Source organism: Lagenorhynchus albirostris, chromosome 8 (genome assembly GCF_949774975.1).
Source record: "Lagenorhynchus albirostris chromosome 8, mLagAlb1.1, whole genome shotgun sequence".
NCBI classification, from domain to species: domain Eukaryota; kingdom Metazoa; phylum Chordata; class Mammalia; order Artiodactyla; family Delphinidae; genus Lagenorhynchus; species Lagenorhynchus albirostris.
In genome coordinates, this window is record NC_083102.1 from 7181676 (window position 1) to 7203769 (window position 22094).

The following is a 22094-nucleotide window of genomic DNA, read 5'->3' on the forward strand; positions in this document are numbered from 1 at the left end:
ATCTTTACTGGGAGGTTACGAAGCCGTAGCCCCCCCAGCTCTGAGTGAGGGGCAGCTGGTAGACCTTCCTTTGGGTGCACTGTAGGTTCCAGCCGGCAGTGGAGGTCGCAGGTGCCTCTTCTGGCCTCTGTCCTGTTCTTTCTTCAAGGGGGGGGGGGGGCGTGACCAGCTCTGGCTGCTTTGATTAAGGGCCCAAGTCAGGGCTCTGCCGCGTCGCAGTTACTTTGCCTTCCCCGTGTTAGGCCTAATCACCGCGCTGCGGGCCTGCCTTCGCTGGAGGTTGGTTTCAGGGGCACAGGGCTGGCTGGGGAGAGAACTGGGGAAGGGTTGTACTACCAGTTCCATCCACTTTGCAACTGGAATTGGCCCAATGATGCAGCTGTGTAACAGGATGCGTGTGTGCTTTTCCTTGTGGACGTGTGAGTGCAACACACTCAACGAAGCAGAGTTGGTTGTGTTGGATCTCACCCCGGGCTGGAGGGCACTCACCCCTTTTTCTTGCTGTTTGTTTCAGAGAGTACTCACCCCTTTTTCTTGCCGTTTGTTTCAGATACAGCCAGGCTGACGCCCTCAAGTACGTGGGCATCGAAAGAGAAATGGAAATCCCTTGACGTCTGCTACCTCCCCCCTTCTCCTCTTGGAACAGCTGCCTTAGCTTCAGGAACCTCGAGTACTGTGGGCGATTTAGAAAAAGAAAATGCAGTTTGAAATTCTGAATTTGCTAAGTACTGTAAGAATAATTTATAGTAATGAGTTTAAAAATCAACTTTTTATTGCCTTCTCACCAGCTGCAAAGTGTTTTGTACCAGTGAATTTTTGCAATAATGCAGTGTGGTACATTTTTCAACTTTGAATAAAGAATACTTGAACTTCTCCTGGTCGTTGTCATCTGTCACACAGCTTCCTCAGCTGATTTTAGAAAAAGACAACTGAGTCTAATGGGAAAAACATTTAACTCCTTCGGTTTTCCAGTAGCCATCCTCCTGAAATCTTGGTTTCACTAATACTGCCTATTTATTAGGCAAGTTAATACCAAATATAACAAATATATGCCTACATATAAACCTACTACCACTAATACACGTCACAATTTAATAAGGGACTCACTGCTGGCATCGGAGACCAGCACGGGGCACGTCCCCGGCTGCCGAGAGGCCTGCGGCTACGTACCCTCTAAGCCTCGTTCTCCACGTGAAACAACAGACAATCGGATGAAGCGACTTCTGAGAACCGATCTAGCTCTAAATCCCACGAGTCTAGATACAGCCCTTCAGATACGACGGGGATATGTAGCCAGACTAGGTTCATACCTCCTTGAAGAAGTAATAACACCCTCTTTCTTACGTCCCAAGGAGGTGGCGCTGCTCCTCGGGCCAGGCGGCGGTGGCACAGTGACGCCGTCGTGGTGGGAGAGCCCAGACGGCTGTCGTCAGCCCGGGTGTGTAGCTGCCTCTTCTAGAGTTTGGTAAATTTTCATTGATTTATAATGTGGTAATGGTTCACGGGAAGCTCCGTCAGAACTCACCTTCCTCTGCAGTTACACAAACGCTGAGAAGGCTGGTTCCCACCGCATCCACGCACAAGCCGTAGCCACCCGAGTCCTGGCGTACAGTTCATGGGCCCCTTGGCCTTGGCAGCGAAGAGACCCAGCCTTGGGGGCTAGTCTCGTGTGTCAGCCGTGTCTTCTCTGCCACCCTGCTGGGATGTCCTGTCCCCACGCCCCACCCAGGAAGCGGGACCTGCACTCGGCCGCCTGTCACTGACCTGTTCACGGAGGGTCACCCCGCGTTTGCCTGATCACCGCATCCCGCCCTTGGCACTCAGCCCCAGCGGAGCCCGTCTGTTCCCTGCTGCACGTGGGCCTGTTCAGGACGCCCCAGGGATGACTTGCCCCCAACAGCAGCTACTGACAGAGCTCATTCCAGCCACAACTTTTCTACTGTGTGTAGCTCCCAACCTGTCCCCAGACGCCAACACCGGGAGGTGGGTCCTTGCGTTCAGGTAGGTTCTGCTCGTTTAGTACACCAGAGACCCAAATGCAGCAGAAAGACAGCAGTTGTACTGATGGACAGCAGTCCTTGCGAGCACCAGCTGGTGTGTATTCTCGGTGCACAGCAGGCTTTGTACCCTGATTTGCAATGTACCTCCAGTAACCTACCCACTGACCTCGTGGACACGGAGATTCTGACCAGAAACACTGTTGACACGCAGCCACGGCTACATCCCATGTGATCAAGAGCGTCCTTCGGTCCAGGCAGCTTTAGATCTTCCTTTATCTGTAATGGGGGAAAAAACCACAGAGCTTGACACAACGTATTCAAATACCCAGTTAACAGAGAAAATTGGCAAAAGCTAAGTTTAAGTACGTGCTTTTCTCCCTTCCCCTTGCTCCCCTCACCGAGGTGGTAATTGACTTTGTATGTGGGTAAGCCTGGTGGTTAGTTCCCTACCAGGGAAAACAGACGCCTAAGTAGGATGAGATGAGTGTAACGAGTTATCACAAGATACGGATACGTTTCAAATAGTTTCCATGGTTTAGGGATGCCACCCATTGTTCATTGAGGATAAAGAACCCGACAACTGGCTGCCCAGCTGGCCGGTGTCTGTAGTCCTGAAGCTTTTCCCCTGATGGTCATGAGGGCCCACGTGTCTGACCGCAGTCCTGATATCCAAATACAGGCAGCACCTCAGCCTCAGAGTAAACTGCCCCAAGCAAATCTGAAGGCACCATGACAACACCGTTCCGTGTGTCAAAATTCTCTTCAATATTTTGTAAATTATAAAAAATTTATAATTATCTACCTGGAAACTGCTTCCTCTTTTTTTATTTTTTGGCTGTGCTGGGTGACATACAGGATCTTAGTTCCCCCGGCCAGGGATCGAACCCGTGCCCCCTGCGGTGGGAGCGTGGAGTCCTAACCCCTGGACCGCCGGGGAAGTCCCGCTAATTATTTTTTGATATTGTCTGAATCATTCACCCTCCAGCCTTCACTGAATCCAGTCAGTGACTCAAAAGTCCCGATTTCCACCTCTGCCCCCGCACCCACCAAAAGTCAACTAACATCGTGTAATTTCGATTTGTACATGGGTCGTCAAGAGGGATTTCACATGTGGACGTTTTGAAGAACGTAAGTATTCTGCCGGGAGTTGTATGAGCTTTGGGCTCTTACTGGAATAAGCTCAAATAAATGCTTGCTTGTTCCTCCAACCTGTTACAAACAATTCCAGTGACGGGTGTATGTAGCACCTGGTATTAGAAATGGTCCAATACATCAAATCCGCACAGCTTTTTGTATGTGAACCGCACCTCCAGAAAGGTTTTAAAAAACCATCCACACTCACCTATTATGACCAAGTCACTGTGCTGCCACTGGAGATGAAATTCGTGTATATAAAATCCAATCACCCAGACAAGTTATTGCCATTCCTAAAAAAAAAGAAATTGTCTTCATTAGAAGGGGGATTCAGTTCAAATGGGTCAGCATGTTGGATTTTTTCATCTGCGTGTGGTAAAATCTTAAATTTCTTTCAAAGGAAAATTAGACACCGCGACAAATAGGTAGGCCACCTTAAAATGCTCAGTCAGTAAAAATATGTTAAATTCAGGTGCCTCTTGGTCCTGCAGCTCATTCTCCCTGCAACTGCTACCTAGGCCTGTACTTTGGCGTCCCTGGCTGCTTCTCACAAAGGCACTGCCGGGTGACCGCCTGGCAGTTTGCATTAACACAGACGTGAGGTCCAAGCGCCCAGCCCAGGAGAGAGAGGCTCCTGGCAGTGGGGCCCCACCTTGCCTGCTCCCCTCCCAGGCGAGAGGAAATGGTTCCCTCAGACCACGGTACCACAGTGATAGCCTGGAACATGGGTTTCCTTCAACCGACCAACTCCTGTGGGTCCTGCCAGGGCTGCCGTCCACCATCCCTCCCCCAGGGCATGGACTTCCTGTAGCAACTGTGCATCAAACAGCTTTCAGACGGCCTGGGCATCTGTCCCTAAGTAGATTCGGAAGATACTTACTATTGACGTTATCCTGAAAAATGCAGGAAACTCAATTCTCATGGCTTGTGTTTGGAGGCCCCGGCCGTCCTTGTTAGGCTGGGATATGGTTTAGGGAACAGAGGCACAAAGTCTTGAGCTGCTTTTTATTCCACACCCATTAAACACGACAGTGACCAAGTGTGAGGGGGGTGGGCAGGTACAGGTACTGAATCTGGGGATGGGAGGGAACAACCCGATCACCTACCGTCAGTCCGCCTTTGCTCACAGATGTCCTAGGTCTTACCAAAGGCACTCTTCATCCTGGAGGAACTCAAGAGATAGCAGCAAAATCTCATTAAAATTTACCTTCCCACTCGATGAGACTCAGACACAAGCTGGGCAACTGGCTCCGTGATGGCTACTTACAGCATGTTAGTCGCGGAGGCGGATGGACTGTTGAGAGGAGCAGCAGAGCTGTGGTCCCAGCCAGGACTCGCGGGCAGTTAGGCCGTCCTCGGAGCCCCAGGGCACTGCAGGATCTGGGGGGAGGGACGGTCCCCTGGGGTGGTGGCAATGCTCTTTGCCTGGTTCACACACTGGGAATCTTTTATGATTGTTTGAAAAAGAAGAATGTACTAGAAAAACAAAGAGTGGACACCATTACACAAGTGCTTAGTCTATTACTACTACTCCTTTTAATAACCTGTTTAACTCTTAATTTTTTAAAACTAACCTGTTAGGTGCCAGATTGGTCCAAGAAACCGTACGGGCTTAGCTTTGGCGTCTTCCTCTGGCGCTGCTCTTGGAACCTGGCCTCCGGGCAGGTAGGGACCGCACAGGTGTCGACAAGCATGTTCACGTCTCACATCACGGGAGTTGCCTGTGGTTTATGGGGACCACGAAGCCCCTGAGACTGAGCCTTCCCCGGGCCTCTGCTCCCACCTCCCGTTCCTTCTGTCCTCGGGCCGGGAAGTGACCGCCTGGGGGCTGAGTGACAGTGGTACATCGCCAACACCAGGACCGCGGATGAGGAGCGACTGTCCTTCGAACAACTGGTCGGAAGCAGGAGGGAGGCGCTGGTGGTAGACACGGTCCCCAAGCTGCACTCGTGACCAGCGCCCGGGAACAGGGGCCACTCTTCCCATGGGAGGTGTCGGGATGACCCCGTCCAGCCTTGCAAGTGTCCACAGAGAAGCCATGGGAGGCGCTGAGGCCTGGGAGCTGCCGTTCAGTCGCTGGAGGAAATCGCGGGGCTGAGCACAAGCGTCGAGGAGAAAAAGACGACAAAGGGCTTAAGATGGGAAGAGCTTACAAAGGCCAATCTCAGGAGGGCAGCCCTTGGGGCCTCAGGAAGACACTGGGAATACCCGTTTGCACAATCATTATGTCTTTTATTTACATATAGAAATTAGTAAAACTTAAAACAAAACCAAATGCGACTTGTACAGAAATCCTTTAATTTTCTTTATTTTCACACATTAAAAAATGAAACACACTATACAAATGGTTTTTCATAGCGGATTACACGTGGGTCCATTCAGACCTGCTCTCCAGGCGCTGCCGGCCTCCGAAGGGCCGCCCGGCCGGCCGCTGTCATTCACGTGGCCAATGGGTTGATTCGGATGCAGAAGCATGCAGCCCTCAGCGAGGAAGGTTCCATCCCCTCTGGTCTTAAATTAGCTTAAATGGCGTCGGTGTCCGTATTTACAGACGTGAAGTGTGGCGATCCTGAGCAGTTCTCATCGCCCCGAGCCCGCGATGGGAGCCTGGGCCTCGGGCCGAGCAGGAGGTCCGCGTGGCGGCGCCGCCGCCGCCGCCGCCGCCTCGTCTCCATCCTTCCCACGGGACGAGGGGCTGCGCCGCGGTCAGACCCCTCCAGGAGGGTTAGGCCAGGTAACTGTAGGTGTCCTTTTCACCATCCACTCGTTCCAAATATTCCTTCTCGATCAGAATGTCAATGCATTTCTGGGCGCCATTTTTAGAAGAGGAAGAGGTAGTGAAAGGGAAAAACATGTTCAGGGTCGGAACGGAGCCGGACCCCCCCCTCCATCCCTGGGGCAACGCCACCTCCCCGCCCGGAGCCCCGCCCCCGCGGCTCCCGTCCCTCCAGCCACACCCGCCCCGCGGTACCTGCCGCCCAGTTTCTGTTTGGAATGACAGCAACCAGAAACGAGCCTCGAGTGTGCCCAGGGGCCGCGGGCCACCCAGGGGACCCGGAGCAACGAGCCACATCCATGGAGACCGGCGGGCTCGCTCGGCAGACGCGGGAGGGCGGGACTCTCAAGACCCTCTGGGCAGAGTTCAAGGCGGCAAAGTGCCACGCGGCGGTGGTGACACCAGGGCGTGGCTACCGGGCCGGGAGGGAGCGCGAGGCTCCCTCTCGTCTCGGGCAGCTGATCGCTTTGCCAAGGTCAGCAAGCTGAATGCTGAGGATTTTGCCCTTCTCTGTGTACGTGCTTCAATAAAACGTTGAAAAATTCATCCTATTTTCTTTTGCAGAAACCTACTATACGTGACTAAGCCAAGTTCCTTCTTCGCGACACAGCCATCAGCCTAGTGTGGTTACCTCTTTCGGCTTCTGAAATGTAATCTGAATGCTTCTGCTATTAATTCTTGTACCTTAATTACTGGGACCCGAGGCTTGAACCTTGAGGACAGCTGGGTCAGCACTTCTCCAAGTAACTGCTGGTGCTTCAGAACCTTCCTCATTTTCATAATTCTCACAATAGCCGCCTGTGTGACCAAGGAAAGAAAAACAAATGTGTTTAACGGAGTTATAAGAACTTAGCCGTAGTAATTAAGAAGAACTAGCAACAAGGCTGCCAAACACGCAGAGGACTACGATCTCCTAACAGGTAACAAGCACACCGCAGGTCAGAGCGGGCAGGGCGCCAACTCCATCTACTTAAGTTTCAGCGCCAACACAACAAACATTAAAATGTTTTGGTCTTATGAGCAGCAATTTTAGCAATTTAACCCAAGTAGAAAACACTTTTAAAATGAGAAAAAGTTCAGTCTTCGAAGCCACGGAAGCCGCCTGACCCTGCACTAAACAACTTTCCCTCCCTCCCATCTTAGTAACTCACCACAGGTATTTGCTCTCATCTATTTCATCGATTATTCCATCTACTCCATCCAGAACCACCCATCATCCTGGCCACCACTCCCAAGTCACAGGACACACAGCCCAGAGGAAGCACCACCCCAGCTGCGGCGGCCACCTCCCACGCGAGGGGACAGGCACCCAGTGTCACCTGGATCAGAAGCTTGCGATCTTCCTCGATGTTTTTGTGTGTGGTTTCTTGTTCCTGCTTCTGTTCTGTTTTCATTGGCACATTGATGTTAACCCTTAATTTCTTACTGTCAAGAAAATCGAGGAAATCAATCACTATTGTTTTAAAAGGCACGCAGTAAAGGCTTCTTTCTGTTTTCAATCTTTAAGAGGTGCTTTGCTCCCCAGACGGAGGGTGGAGAGTGTGACTGACCATCTCCCGCTTCCCTGCCACTCATCTCTCTGAAAAGCCCCTAGTTCTCCGCAGGGCGGGTTCCTGCTCTGCCAGCAGCAGGACGTCTGTATTGCAGGAAATTCAGTTCCTTAACCTGCTCTCCCAAACTCTGTCAAGTGAAATAAAATCAAGACACTGGGACACAGAGGTCCAAACTTTCTAGGCGAGCCATTTAAGGAGACTTATTTATTTGCCAATAGAAGAAAAACCCCAAAGCTGAAAGAGTCAAATGGAGACCCACCCAGGATGGGTCAGAGGGAATCAGAGGACCCTGTCAAAGGCCTGCCAGGCCTGGCACCGTGCTCACAGCCCCCCATCTGAGGTGACACCAGTAAGTGCACTGGGGGTCAGGGGATAAGTCTACGGCCTAGGACCATCTACTTGTTAGATTTTCCTTACTTTTTATAACCAAGATATAATTTTATTAAGGTATCTGGCTTCAATTCCACCTCATCAACATTTGCATTTTCGTCTTCCAAGACCTATAAGAAAACAACTGTTACTACGTAATCTCAGGAAAAGGCTTTCTTCTAGCTTAACATAAAAAGTACACAAACATACCAATAACTTTGACTTCAATAAAATCTGTAGGACTTGTGCCAAAATGTCCTGCAATTAAAGAGAAAAGAGAAAATGCATTTTTCTTTGTAATAAGAACCACAGCCCCAGTCCCACAGTCCATTCTTCTATGGAAAAATAATAGTCACTGAAGTAGAATATGCCCGGAGGAAAAAGAGGGATGGTGCCTCTTACAGGGTCCCCAAAACCTACTCCTAAAAGTGAAATCAACCCCTTTCTGCTCTTGATCACCTAGTATTAAAACTGACAATTCTACTACAAATATTAGAAATCGTGCATAACTGATTCCTTTGACTAAATCTTCTTAGACGCCTGACGGCGCATCTTGAACACTGATCACCGCAAAGAATGAGCAGAGGGAGTGTCATGGGCCCGGACACGGTGGACAACACCGTCTGCTCACAAACAGGATGGGGATGGTGCCCGTCACCCTGCCGCTGACCCACCTTTGGTGAACTCTAAGCCCGTCGTGTGGCCTCTGGGCCGCTTCCTCCCCCCGAGAGCAGGTGGTCAACCATTTCTCAGCTCTCCTTTAGCTCCACAGCTTCCCGATCCCATGGAATCGGACAGTCACCAGGCCGCTCACATGCGCAGCCCCTCCTCCCTGGACGGAAAGGGCCGCCCCCCACATAAGGGAAGCCCATCCTGGTCAAGGAGAGCTGGAGAGGCCTCTGGTGTGGTGACTGGCCCAGAGTCCAGAGCAGGATGAGGATGCTGCTGGCCACGCCCAGGGCACGGATGCAGAGGCTGCCTTCCTGAGCCAAGCTGACTCCTACTGTGGAGGGCAGGGGAGGGGTCAGTCCCCCACGGGGAGCCGGCTCTGCACTAAAAACTGGCTCAGGGGCTGGTGGGGAGCTCAGCTCCGAAAAGCAGGTCCCCGACCGAGGGCAGAGCCCCACACCAGGGTCTGGGGGCAACCTAAGCCTCCACCCTAACGGAAGCCTCCTCCTTCTGGTGAGGAGTGAGGAGTGAAGAACACTCCTACGTGCAGAGAAGCAGATTAGTTTTGTTATTAGAAACTGAGAATGTATTCTGGACTAACTTGAAGCAGGACTCAAAAATAAACGACTTTCCTAATTCACATTCTACGAGGCCAGAACTAGCCCGACACCAAAACCAGACAAAGTCGTCAAAAGAAAATGGCAGACCAATTTCCTATGAATAAAGATGGAAAAATCCTCAAGAAAATTCCAGCAAACATATAAATTCCAGCAGCATATAAAGAGCATTATACACCATGAGCAAGTGGTATTTATCCCAAGAATGCAAGGGTGAGTCAACATTAAAAAAAAAAAAATCAACATAATGCACCATTATTAATAGACAAAAAGCACAGTTATCTCAATGCAGTAGAAAAAGCATTTAAACAGAATCCAACACTCTTTCATAATAAAAACACTAAAACCAAAACGAAACTAAACAAAACAAAAAACTAGGAATAGAAGGGAATTTCTTCAGTCTAGTAAACAGCATCTAAGAGAAACTTAAGTGACTGTAAGGCTTCCCCCAAGATCAGGAACAAGACAAGGATGCCTGTTCTTGCCACTTCTATTCAACAATGTACTGCGAATTCTATCCAAAGCAATTAGGCAAGAAAAATAAATAAAAGGCATTCAAATAGGAAAAGTAAGTAGTAAAACTATCTGCATCTGCAGATGACATGGTCACATATTAAAAAAAGCCCTAAAGTATCCACACAAAAAATATTAGAATAAATGAGTTCAGCAAGGTTGCAGGATACAAGTTCAATACATAATTATATTTCTACACACCAGCAATGAACAAACAATTCCATTAACAATAGCATCAAACTTAAAATACTTAGGAATAAATTTAACCAAAGAAGTGTAAAGGCTTGCATAATGAAAACTATCAATATGAGACACAGTTTAAAAAGAATAAAAGACAGTCTGAATAAATGGAAAGGCATCCATGTTCACAGAAGACTTCATATTGTTAGGATGGCAATTCTCCTTCCAAAGCAATCTACAGATTTAATAGAATCCCCCTCACAATTCCAACTGCCTTTTTTGCAGAAACGGACAAGCTGGTTCTGAAACTTATATGGACCCAGAATAGCCAACACAATCTTGAAAACGAACGAAGTTGGATGTCCCAAGCCCAAAACTTACTACAGAACAACAGTAACCAAGACAATGTGGTACTGGCATAAGAACAGACATTTAGATCAGTGGAAGAGAACTGGGAATCCAGAAAGAAACCCATACATCTATGGCCAATTGATTTTGACAGGTTGCTAGTACGAACCACTAGGGAAAAAACATGTACAAAAATATCCAAGCACTATGTTGTACACCTGAAGCTAATGTATTAATTTATACTTCAATTATACTTCAATAAAAAGTCAGGGCTTCCCTGGTGGCACAGTGGTTGAGAATCCGTCTGCCAATGCAGGGGACACGGGTTCAATCCTCTGTGTGTCCAGGAAGATCCCACATGCCACAGAGCAACTAAGCCCGTGTGCCACAACTACTGAGCCTGCGCTCTAGAGCCCACGAGCCACAACTACTGAAGCCCACGCGCCTAGAGCCCATGCTCTGCAACAAGAGAAGCCACCACAATGAGAAGCCCGTGCACCACAATGAGGAGTAGCCCCCACTAGCCGCAACTAGAGAAAAGCCCGCACGCAACAACGAAGACCCAACGCAGCCAAGAATGAATAAATTTATGTGTGTGTGTGTGTGTGTGTGTGTGTGTGTGTGTGTATATATATATATATAAAGTCAACTGTACTTCAATAAAAAGACAGGGAAAGAATAATCTCTGACCTTGGATCAGGTAATGGTTCCTTAGATATGACACCAAAAGCACAATCAATAGAAGAAAAATAAAGTGGACTTCATCAAAATTAAAACAATGTGTGTGATTAAGAAAATGAAAACCCAGAGAACAAGAGAAAATATTTGTAAATCATGTATCTGAAAAGGGTCTACTATGCAGAATATATGAAGAATTCTTACAACTCAACAAAAAAGACAAATAACCCAATTAAAAACGGGCATAAACATCATTAGTTGTTAGGGAAATGCAAATAATCACAACGCGGCACTACTTCATATCCACTAGGATGCGTATAATTAAAAAAAAAAATGGATAACAACTAATGTTGGCAAGCATGTGGAGAAAGTGGACCCTCATACACTACTGGTGAGAATACAAGCTGGTGTAGCCACTGAGGAACAGTCTGGCAGTTCCTTCAAGAGATAAATATAAGTTATCATGACTCAGCAATTCCACGTCTAGATTTATACCCAAGAGAACTGAGAATATGTTCATACAAAGACTTGAAAGGTGGGAACAACCCAAATGTCCATCAACTGATGAATGGATAGACATAAGGCGGTCCATTCATATACCGGAACATATTTCGGCCATAAAAAGAGGATGAAACACAGATACGTGCTCCCACATGGATAAGCCCTGAAAACATTATGCCGAGTCAAAGAAGGCAGACACAAAAAGCCACGTGTCATATTATTCCACTTATATGACATGTCCAGAGCGGGCAAATCCAGAGAGAGAGAGAGAGAGAGAGAGAGAGAGAGAAAAGTAGAGCAGAGTAGAGTAGATTAGTGGTCATGGGGGCTGGGGAGAGGACAGGTAAAGGGTAGCTATTGCTAGTGGGTATTGGGCTTCTTCTGAAGGTGATGGAAATGTTCTGGAATTGGATAGTGGCAGTGGTTATACAACCCTGTGAAAAACCACTGAACTGTATACTTTAAAATGGTGAATTTTATGTTATGTGAAATAGCACAATAAAAAAATGATTAATAGGAAGAATAACATTAAGTGAAAATTTAAGTTTAGTAAGAAAAAGCTTAGCTGGAAAGAGGGTTAAGAACAAGCTAAATGAATGAGAGAAAAGCATATCATGTGTACGTGTTGTGTGTGTGTGTGTGTGTGTGTGTGTGTGTGTGTGTGTAGGTATATGTTACATTGAATTTAAAAATTAGTATTTCAAAAAAATCATGCCTTGAGCCCTGGAATGAGAGCATATTCATGTTCATAAGATAGATACCCATTTCACATCAAAGAAGACCCCCATCCCCTCCCCCCGCAGCTTCCCACAGCAGAGAGGCTGGCGGTAGGAATACCATTTTGATCTGGGTGCTGTCTGTCAGCTGCTGCACGGCGTACGCGTCCTCTGTGTTGTACTGGAGCAGGATGGCCATCTGGAACGTCGACGCCTCCGGGTCCCCACATGAAAGAAAGAGAGGCAAAACCTAAACGCGCGGACAACTCCCAGAGTGCAGAGCCTGAGCGTGAAGAACCTACTCATGAAACCAATTCCCAAACAGATGCGGAAACCAAAGCAGATCCAAAAGGGAAGACAGTGTCTAATTCCACCACGATGCCACGTTTTCCTGAAAGACGTCATTCTCCACCTTCTCAAACATTCAAGTGATTTTGAACTTTCTTCCAAATACTTTGTCTGTATAAATACGGCTGGCCTTTGAATGCCTCGCAGCAGGGCTGGGTTAGGGGTGCCGAGCCTGAGCCGCTGAGCGGCCACGTGTAACTTAAGATCGGCCCCGTGTATGTGTGCTTCCTCCCCACCCGAGGATTCATAGCCAGATTCAACCAACCGTGGATCCGGGCTGTGGAGTATTTACTACGGAAAAAACCCGCCTAAGAGTCGACCCGTGAGGTTCAAGGGTTAAGTGTACACACCATCTATGCAGCCACTCATCTTATATAGATAAACGCAGATACTCGGCCAGTGTCGACAGGAGCACTGAGCACCCGTCTTTACATGTGACTTTCCACAAATACTACAGAAAACTGTGTCTGGCACGCCACTGGCAGAGGAACCTGCACGCTGAGCTGTATTATACTTGGGTGTTTTTTGTTTTTTATCCTAAGTACTTCACTATGTAAAGTTTAAATGGTTTAAAGCAAACCACAACCGCTCTGAGGTATTTTTAGCAAACCGTGCGCCAGGCAGCATGCACTGGTTTTAATTTCTCAAGCTGTGCAGGGAACGACGCCCGCTGAGGGAGGGCGCTCCGCTCCTGGGGGAGCCCTGGGCGCCGTGCCACACGCCCCATGGGAACCCCTCCTCCCTTCCCCTCTTCCATAACCCGTGGCAACAACTAAAGGGCCATGAGCACCGCCACTTGTCCAGGCAAAACCCTGGTCAACGGGAGGGGGGGCAGCAGCGGCAGTGTGGGCGGGGTGAGTGCCTCTGACAGACTTCAGGCTGTAGCCAGGAAAATGGCCTGGGGGCTCGGGGGGGGGGTGGGGCGGGGGGGGGCAAGACTGACAGCTCTGAGGTCTCTCCTGAGATGAGCAGGGGCCTCTCATCTCTGATGGCAGTGACCAAAAGCAAAATGAGTCTCTGATAAATGTTCCACAGCTTGGTGGTAGCCCCACAGGTGTCCACATTTGTCATAACTCCAACTGTACACTTAGATGGGTGTCTTTTTACGTAAATTATCTCAGTAAAGTTTACAGAATGTCCACTTATCAAAAAAGGGGCACTGAGATTTCAGGTACTGAAGTATGAACTCACAGATTCTTCTATGCATACTTGGGAATAAAGAAAAATTTCCAATCGTACAATTGACCCTTGACACAGCTTTGAACGGTGTGGGTCCACTTACACGTGGATTTTGTTTTTCAGCAGTAAACAGGACAGCGCTACAGATCCGAGGTTGGTTGAATCCAAATGCAAGGGAACCGTGGATACAGGGTACCGTGGATGCAGGGTGCCAACTCTAAGTTATGTGCAGATTTTCAACTGCATGGAGGACGGATGCCCCTAACCCCCGCACTGCTCAAGGGTCAGCGGTAGAGAAATCCACATTCAAGTGGATAAAGACCTCTGGACCTGGTGTAACAGAATATCAAACACTTTTATCAGGGTAGAACTATTAAAAGTTTCAATTAATGAGCAGGTTGAGTCTGCAGAATGCAGTCAGAAGTTTCTTAACACTTAACAACAGGATCTATAATTGTTTTTAGAAGCACACTAGTGAAACCCTCTTCAAGATGGATTCTTTAAGGGAAAAGACCTTAACTGCAATTTCGTCTCTGCTGCATATCAGCCCGGAGCCAGAGGAAGTCACTTAAATTTGCCTGATCCTCCGTTTCCCAGATATAAAATGGAACCTAAGTTACAGTTATCACCACACAGCACTCAGCACCGCAGTGAGCGCCGAGGGTTGTTGTTATTGTGAAACTGCCCTGTCAAAGGGAAAGAGCTATTATCGTAATTAAATTCATGAAACTCCAGCTTTTTAAACTACTATCTGACCACTTAGTGTGTGTCAGGCAGGAGCTGTACCCAACACTTATTAAATACATGATTTCGCTTATTTTTCACACCACACACAGAGTCGAAGCACTGACACCCGCCCGCCCTTTTGTGGAGGAGAAAAGTGAGGCTCAGTGTCATTAAGTAACTTCTCCCTTAGCCACAGAGAGTAAGAACTCAGCTCCGCTGACTCTTAAAAATCCAAGCTGTGTAACCACGGTATTATTTTGCCAGAAGCTTGACTCCGGATTTTGTTGCGTGAAACACTACACTTCTGTAACTTGTCTTCATTTATACTTAAAAAAAAAAAAATCCAAAATAAAAAGGTGATCTTACCTGCAAAGTGTATCTGTTTTTGAAGCAGTTTGTTACTAATTCTCCTTTTGACAGCTGATATAACCATGTCAATTTTCTGCCACTGTGACGGCTGGCATAAAACGCTGTGAATCGCTGGTAACTCCGTTCCAGCTGGATACAGAGGGGGAAGAGCATTTGTGGAATATGTATCTCACCATGTTCTACAGTCAACATCTCTAAATAAAAAACACTGGTCCAAGTTTACCGGACAAAATGCTTACAGACCAGTAAAACACAAATATCAAGTGTTTACTCTCTCGCAAAAAAGCAGGTTGATTTAAGCACTTGAAGGTACAATCAAAAAGTTTCTAGCTCCAGACAAGTAGGTATCATCACAATGTTCATCGCAGAACTGTTAGGTTCTACTTTCGAGAGTAAATGACCATATAAATGAACACACTGTTGAGCTGGAACAGGGGTGGCGCACCTCTGGATCTCCTGCCCTGCCCGGGGCTCGCGGCTGCCTTAGCACCGCCCGGTTTAATGCCGCATGGCCGACTATCAGGAAGGCCTTCTGCAGACAGCACGCGTATAATGGTGGAGGCTGCCCCTTTTCACCTTTGCTCAACACGAAGGGAACGAACAGATGACAGAGTCATCCTTACCTCCGACGGCAAGGCAAACGTACAAGACTGCTGAAAGGGCCACGATCCAGAACTCAGAACTTGAATGCTGAAGTCCACTGGGGGGATGGGGAAAAATCCAGGAATACATGTAATTAGCCCCGTGAACTGAAAAGCGCCACGTGTCAGATACACATGGATTGCTTTTTATTAAAAGAAAGCACACTGAGTGAAAAATCCTGCTTTAATATAAAACTAAGGATTGAACACATTTAATTTCAATTAAATTCAGTAAAGGGAAGAAGAGCCAGAAATTCCCTCCTCCGAAGAGCGAGCTTTTCATTCCTCTTCTAACGCAGAATTACAACATCGTGGGCCCGTCTGGCTGCACCTGCTTTAGTTTTCTGCCATGAATAACCCTCAGTCCCCCTGAGGCGCACCTGAGGTCACCAGGCATGGATGGCACGAGAGCCCCAAACGCTAGACAACGAGAACCCCAAAGTAAACCGACTTCACTGTTCTGTGTAGCACAGATTACTCCGTATATAGCACACGGACTATATACATCTAACACACATATAACCTATACATTGTTCGTAACAGTGATGTCATCATCGCAGACGGCTGACAGCAAGTCCGCTGGCATGGCTGTCCAGTTTAACAATGAAATAGTGCTTTCAATCTGGGAAAAGTACAAACCTCGTGTTTCATTTAAAAAGATAAAATCACCGCATGATGATCTCAGCGTCACCTGCCACCTCCTGCAGCAGGCAGACCTCACAGCAGGAGCCCAGCCGCCCTCCACGAATGAGGCCGGGCACCCGCCTGTCCCGACCCCCAACAGCAATCGGAAGCCATGTCTGACTCTGTTATCTACACAGCCAATTCAGTTTCTTATAATTAAAAAAACTGCTAGAATGGAATTAAACTAAGGTTAAAAAACATTCATTGAAACTTAAACTGTGCGTGGAGCCCCGAGATGGCAAACGCCTGGGGTGGGGCGGCCACGTCAGCCAGGAGAAGGGGCCGGGGCTCAGGACCTGGACGCAAGCCACCCGCCCGGCTCGGCCCTCCGGGAGAGGCCAACAGGCTTCCAAGGCTGTCACCTCCTGTCACCACACAAGTCAGGAGGTGGGCAGTGCCTGTGGGGAGGACTTCCTGTTTACCTGTCCCTGAATTTCTGATAAGGCATCCACCATCTCTCTCACTAGCTACAAAGAGCGCCACCTCCTCCGAGAACCCTGCCTGTAAAGGAAGCTCGGAAAGCCGGGCATACTCACAGTCCAGAGGCTCCGAGTTCGTCAGGTGCTTTTTGAACTGCTCGTTCAGGTCTTTGCTTACACCAATGTCTTGAAACATCCGCTGAAGTTTGGAGGTATACTCGAAACCACAAGCTTGCTGAAATGAACCCAGATAACTGCCTTATTAATTTCTATAGAAATATAAATGTATACAGGGAATCCAATGGGGATCACAGCACATGACAGACGCTTAACCGTACTACTAAAGCTAGTTAACATTTAACTGTATCTCAGGGTGTAAACATGCACTGATTAAAATTCATACACTATCAAAAACTATACAGTTATAAATGGAACGGTTACGACTTTATACACACAGTAACTATCACGCAGGCCCAAAGAGCAAGGATCTGTGACCCCGTGGGGGAACACCAAGATGACATAGTTCGCTATGTCTCTCATCCACTACCACAGAGTGAACGGTGCCCCTACCCCAGTCCTGTGCTGATGGCATTTGGAAGTCAGGTCACAGGAGATAATTAAGTTTAGAAAAGGTCATGAGGGCGGGCCTCCGCCACATTGGGATTAGTGTGGTTGTGAGAAGAGATGGAGAGGTTGCCCCCGACCCCGCTCCCTGTCGTGTGAGGACGTGGCCGGGCAGCCCCAGGCAAGCTGGGAAGAGAGCCCTCACCAGAAACTGAACTGGCTGGGACCTAGATCTTGGACTTCCTGGCAGCCTCCAGAACTCTGAGAATAAATCTCTCTTGTTCAAGCCACTCAGTCTATGGTATTTTGGTACGGCAGCCCGAGCTGAACAAGATACCCGTGGAACTATGATTTCGGGTCAAAGTGAAACATGCTGCAGAACATGTAGCAGCATCTGACAGGCCAGCGAGCAGGCTAAGTGCAGAGGCGGCGGAATAAAGAAAGAAAGACTCAACAGCAAACTAACACTGACTCTTTCCGTCCTCCTGCAGACGTGGGGTTACTAACTGTTAACCAAGCCCAGAAAACAACAAAACACCCCGCCCGCTCAAGGCCAACAGCACAAGAGTACGGGCCACGCCACGTGGAGCAGTTCTTGGTGGCGGGGGCAGAGCTGAGGCCACAGGTGCAGGAGCAGGCGCTGGGCGTCGAGCAGGGCTCGGCTGGAACAGAAGGGCCCCCGGGTGTGTGTGCTGGGCAGGTAGGGAGGTCGGGAGAGCACGTGAGGCCTGATGAGGGGAGACCTGGGCTCATCACAACCGTGGCGGGTTCTCGGTAGCGGAGTAGCAGAGCGCACACTGTGTGGACTCCGTGTTATCACTGATTGATGGCTTTGCCCAGCTGATAACCTGGAGAGACTAAGAACTTTGATGCCTTAAAACTGGAATCGTTCAGGGAAAGGTTACACTTACCTTTAACTTCGAGATCATGCTTGCTTCGGCGTCATCACTGGCACTGTTCTGATGCACGAGCCTCTTGGCCAGCATCTTCGCATAGAACTTCTGAAACACGTCTTTGTCCTCTATGTACTTGAAGACCACCATCTAGAAAGCCACCACGAGAGCACACTTAACGCACTTACAATCTGTCACCAAACACAGGCCAGAAACCAACACGTGTGCTTTGTCTTGTCCGGCCCTGTATGCCAACATTTATGACGACAAAAAATACTGCCCTGCTTCCTTGGTGGCGCAGTGGTTAAGAACCCGCCTGCCAATGTAGGAGACACGGGTTCGGGCTCTGGTCCAGGAAGATCCCACATGCCACGGAGCAACTAAGCCCGTGCGCCACAACTACTGAGCTTGCGCTCTAGAGCCGGCGAGCCACAACTACTGAGCCCGCACGCCTAGAGCCCGTGCTCCACACAAGAGAAGTCACCACGGTGAGAAGCCCATGCACCACAAGGAAGAGTAGCCCCCAATCACCGCAACAAGAGAAAGCGCGCATGCAGCAACAAAGACCCAACACAGCCAAAAGTAAATTTTTAATAAATTAAAAAAAAAAGTTAAAAAAATTACTGTCCTGTAATCTTTAAAGTAAATATTTTCATCAACCCCTTAAATCACATTAAGTTGGTCTACACTTAGTACTAATGAGGAAAGTACAAATGCTAAAATTAATGACTCAACATAGGGAGTAAAATCATAGATTCAAAATAAAATAAATGATTCTACTACTTTCCACATTCCAGATAGCTCATATAGATAACTTTAAAGCCACCTGTCAGAGAAAAGGTTACAACATAGCGACATAACTATCCAGCACCTTACCACTTGGTTGAGCGTGTCTTCTAGTTCTGCTTCTTCTGGGTTCTTGGAACTGAAAAATTTTAAAAGGCACAGTGTTTTAAAACAAATCAGCAAACATTTACTAAACGAGCACCACTTAGCCAAACTACCATATCAGACTGTGGTTCTGAACATTCAAATGCTCAGTTCTTTTCAGATTAACAGGTGGAAGAGGGAAAGTTAGATTTCCTTACCTGTGGCAACTTGGCAATCTTATACTGTGTCTCAATTTCATCATCTATTCTCACATATAACCATTTAAAATATCCACAATGAAACTGAACAGAAGATACTTGTTAAGTTTCCCAAAGCATTCTGAACCAAGTTTTCCTTTAAGATAATCCATTTAAATGTAAGTAAATGAGCTTCACTTTTCTAATTGCATTCTACAATATGCTTTAAGTTAACTTTGAAAAAAAACAAACAAACGCCTTTTAATGGCCTAATAATTAAAGACAATGAAAGGGGTTTTTAAACCACTTCTCAAGTGTTGCCTTCCGTTTGTCATTATGTCTACAAAATAGATGCTTGTCCTTTAACAACGGATTCATTCACTCTATTCTATGAGCAACTATTAATTGAAAGGTGATTTCAGGGTAAATACAAATTTAAAGCTTTTATCCCAAGAGTGCTTTATAAACAAGACCCCTATAAATTCATAGAAAATGATCCAACCACCAGACAGGCTCCTATTTAAGAACACTTGGCTCCAAAGGTCCATTCTTCTCTCTCTTTTTCTCACTGAGAGGTCACGGCTGTATCTCTCCTGAAAGAGGTTAGTTTAGTGCCCACTGGAGTCTAGTCACTGACACGCGCTCATTAAAGCAGCGCTTTTGGAACTCTCCGCCATTCTGTCTGCTTCAGCAGCCTTAACTGAAGAAAAATCTATCAAGAGACTTGATGAGACAATTTCTAAAAAGACAATGGCTAAAAAAGAAGCTATGTATTCTGCCAAACAAACTGGAGCTCTATGAGAGTACCTGCATATTTAAAATACTGAAAACTTTCATTTTATAGAGCCTAAAAAATGAAATCAGGTCAGGAGAGGCACCCCAATTTAAAGTCCATTTTCACTCCTGAAATGAACACATCAGTGGATCTGACCAGAATCGCTAAATTATACATTAGACAAGCATTGTGATAAGTAGGGGGAAAAAATCAAATACTCAATTTGCACTGGGCCTTGGGCAAATCACTTTCCGGCAAAGTTAAAAGAGAGATAGCTACTGACCTTATCAAATGTTTTCTCGTGTCAATCAAGAAGACCACATAGTTGTTCATACAGCTCTCAGTTAATAAAGTCAACTACGTTAGATTTGCTACTGTTGAGCCATCCCTGCATTCATTCCTAGAAAGCTATGCTATGTTCTGGACAGTTATCCTATAGTTTGCTGATAAATTTAGTTTGCTAACATTTTACTTAAGATTCCCACAACTCTCTTCTTAGTGAGACTTGTTTGTCGTCTTTTGCTTGGTAGTGTAGGTGTTCTCAGTCTTTTTTGTAATGGGATTATACGAGCCTTTGAGAGCTGCTTAAAATACAATTTACTAATATCAAACCAATATGATTGGGGGGCACGGAAAACTACTGCAAAATCTGTTGGTGTGATATTTGGAATAGGAAAATAAGCCTTGAGCATTTCTAAACTGAAAAAAGCTACTCCTCAGTGAAAGAGATGCTGATGAAAACCAAAACAAACACACAAAAAATTAAGTGAGAACTTCCAAAAACACAACACAGAGAAGAAAACCATATTAGATTACGTTGCCTCTCGTGCTTAATACACATACATTGATTAGGAAAAATACCAGTTGAGAAATAAGATGGTTAAAATATAAAGACTATGAAACAGCAATAAAACAAACTCGTTAAATGAAAATAAATGTTAAAAGTACACAGACTGATGCAAACACTATAGCATGTGGAGAGTCTTCTGTTTTAAAAAGCAGCCAGTGGGAGCTACTGCAGATTTTCAACTGGAAAAAAATTAATCAAGGCCAGTAGAAAAGAGCAAGTAGGGAGTGAAGAGAAATGGTGACTTTGTGCCGTAACCTCCACCCTCGTCACCACCAGCTGGACCTGCGCAGTGGAGTCTATTTAGCTGAAGGGCCACGCGCACACCGCCTGCCATTACAGACATTAGTGATGTAAGAAAAACATGAACTGGGCACAGTACACGTAACGTGAAATGCCTTTTAGGAAGACAAGGTGTATTAGGTTTACAGTATTTTCTCAAAAGGTACAAAAATTACAATTTAATATACATACGTAAAATGTAATATAAATTTTAACTCCTCATCTAGAGGCTGAGATTTTAAACAGGTTTACTAAGAAAAAACACAAAGTCACTAGTACCTCTTCTTCAACAAGGAGTCACAGTATCGAGCCAGCAACTCGGGGGATTTACTGGATGACTGAGCCATTTTGGTAACCGCGTTGTTGTTTATGAAGCGGCCGCAAGCCTGCAGATCACAGGAAACACAGTCAGAGGCCAGTGCGCCAGCCACTGTCCCCAGGAGAGCCGTGGGCCAGCACACCCACCTTGTCCAGTGCGGCCACGAACCCAGCATCGTTGTTGAACGCTGACATCACTAGGGCGTTGTATTTTTTATGAACATCCAACACTGTCTGTACATACATTTTTGGGTCCTTGGGTAGAGGGAAAAGCAGACACACAAGTTGGTTTCTGGGGACTAAACTGCACACTAACAGCTACTAGAAAACATTCCAAAAGGTTTGGATACTTCTTCAAAGATGTTAACAAGATCAAGAAATAGTTTTCATTCCATCATCAAAACACATAGGATATGATGTTTATAGATATAATAAAAGAAAATATATTCTCTGCACTCGAAATTAAATACTGACTTCAAGCTATATGAAAAATAGTGATTTTTTTCAAATTATCTGAAAACTCAAAGGGATGACAGAAAACAAACTTTCGAAGTGGTAGCTTTACTTTGCCAATTTTTGTTGTTAACAATTCAACTTCTTGACTTTGTTTTGGCTGGGGAAACCAGTCTACCAGTTATTTAGAACTTAGCTGGGCAGGCAATGCAAAGATAACATAGCTTTTAGGTCCTAGGAAGTGTGCTGAGGGGCCGGAGTAGGTCAGACGTGGCAGCAAGGGTGAGACTAGTACATCTGGGAAAATCAGAAGACCCACGTGGACAAACAGAGAGAACTGAGACGGGAAAGGCCAGGGCCTGGGAGACAGGACAGGCAGAGCACTGTGGGATCGGCAGGGCAGCCCCGTGGGAGTCTCTGGACAAAGGAGCCACAGGATGGACGTGAAATGTGAAAGTCAGCCACAGGAGAGGCT

General features: G+C 46.9%; 2 protein-coding genes and 1 long non-coding RNA gene across 13 annotated transcripts in view; 1 reads left to right on the forward strand and 2 right to left on the reverse strand.

Moving 5' to 3' along the window:
• Window positions 1-868, forward strand: part of EZH2 (enhancer of zeste 2 polycomb repressive complex 2 subunit) — a 40139-nt gene extending 39271 nt beyond the window's left edge. For all 10 annotated transcript variants that reach the window (XM_060156442.1, XM_060156448.1, XM_060156444.1 and 7 more), the window contains one exon: window positions 551-868. In XM_060156442.1, the coding sequence (XP_060012425.1) occupies window positions 551-708 (158 nt within the window). In that variant the 3' untranslated portion in view covers window positions 709-868. The remainder of the gene's footprint in view (window positions 1-550) is intronic.
• LOC132524487 (uncharacterized) lies at window positions 527-4393 on the reverse strand. The gene is made up of 3 exons (XR_009541890.1): window positions 4015-4393; window positions 3343-3427; window positions 527-2276 (listed from the first exon to the last, which is right to left on the reverse strand). It is a non-coding gene; the product is annotated as an uncharacterized LOC132524487 (long non-coding RNA).
• Window positions 4394-5409: 1016 nt separating this feature from the next.
• Window positions 5410-22094, reverse strand: part of CUL1 (cullin 1) — a 107080-nt gene continuing 90395 nt past the window's right edge. For both annotated transcript variants that reach the window (XM_060156453.1, XM_060156452.1), the window contains exons 10-22: window positions 21314-21421; window positions 21128-21234; window positions 18754-18802; window positions 17896-18027; window positions 16538-16655; window positions 15300-15376; window positions 14674-14805; window positions 12176-12268; window positions 8043-8090; window positions 7881-7963; window positions 7230-7335; window positions 6595-6708; window positions 5410-5940 (exon numbers count right to left, since the gene is read on the reverse strand). In XM_060156453.1, the coding sequence (XP_060012436.1) occupies window positions 5860-5940; window positions 6595-6708; window positions 7230-7335; window positions 7881-7963; window positions 8043-8090; window positions 12176-12268; window positions 14674-14805; window positions 15300-15376; window positions 16538-16655; window positions 17896-18027; window positions 18754-18802; window positions 21128-21234; window positions 21314-21421 (1248 nt within the window). In that variant the 3' untranslated portion in view covers window positions 5410-5859. The remainder of the gene's footprint in view (window positions 5941-6594; window positions 6709-7229; window positions 7336-7880; window positions 7964-8042; window positions 8091-12175; window positions 12269-14673; window positions 14806-15299; window positions 15377-16537; window positions 16656-17895; window positions 18028-18753; window positions 18803-21127; window positions 21235-21313; window positions 21422-22094) is intronic.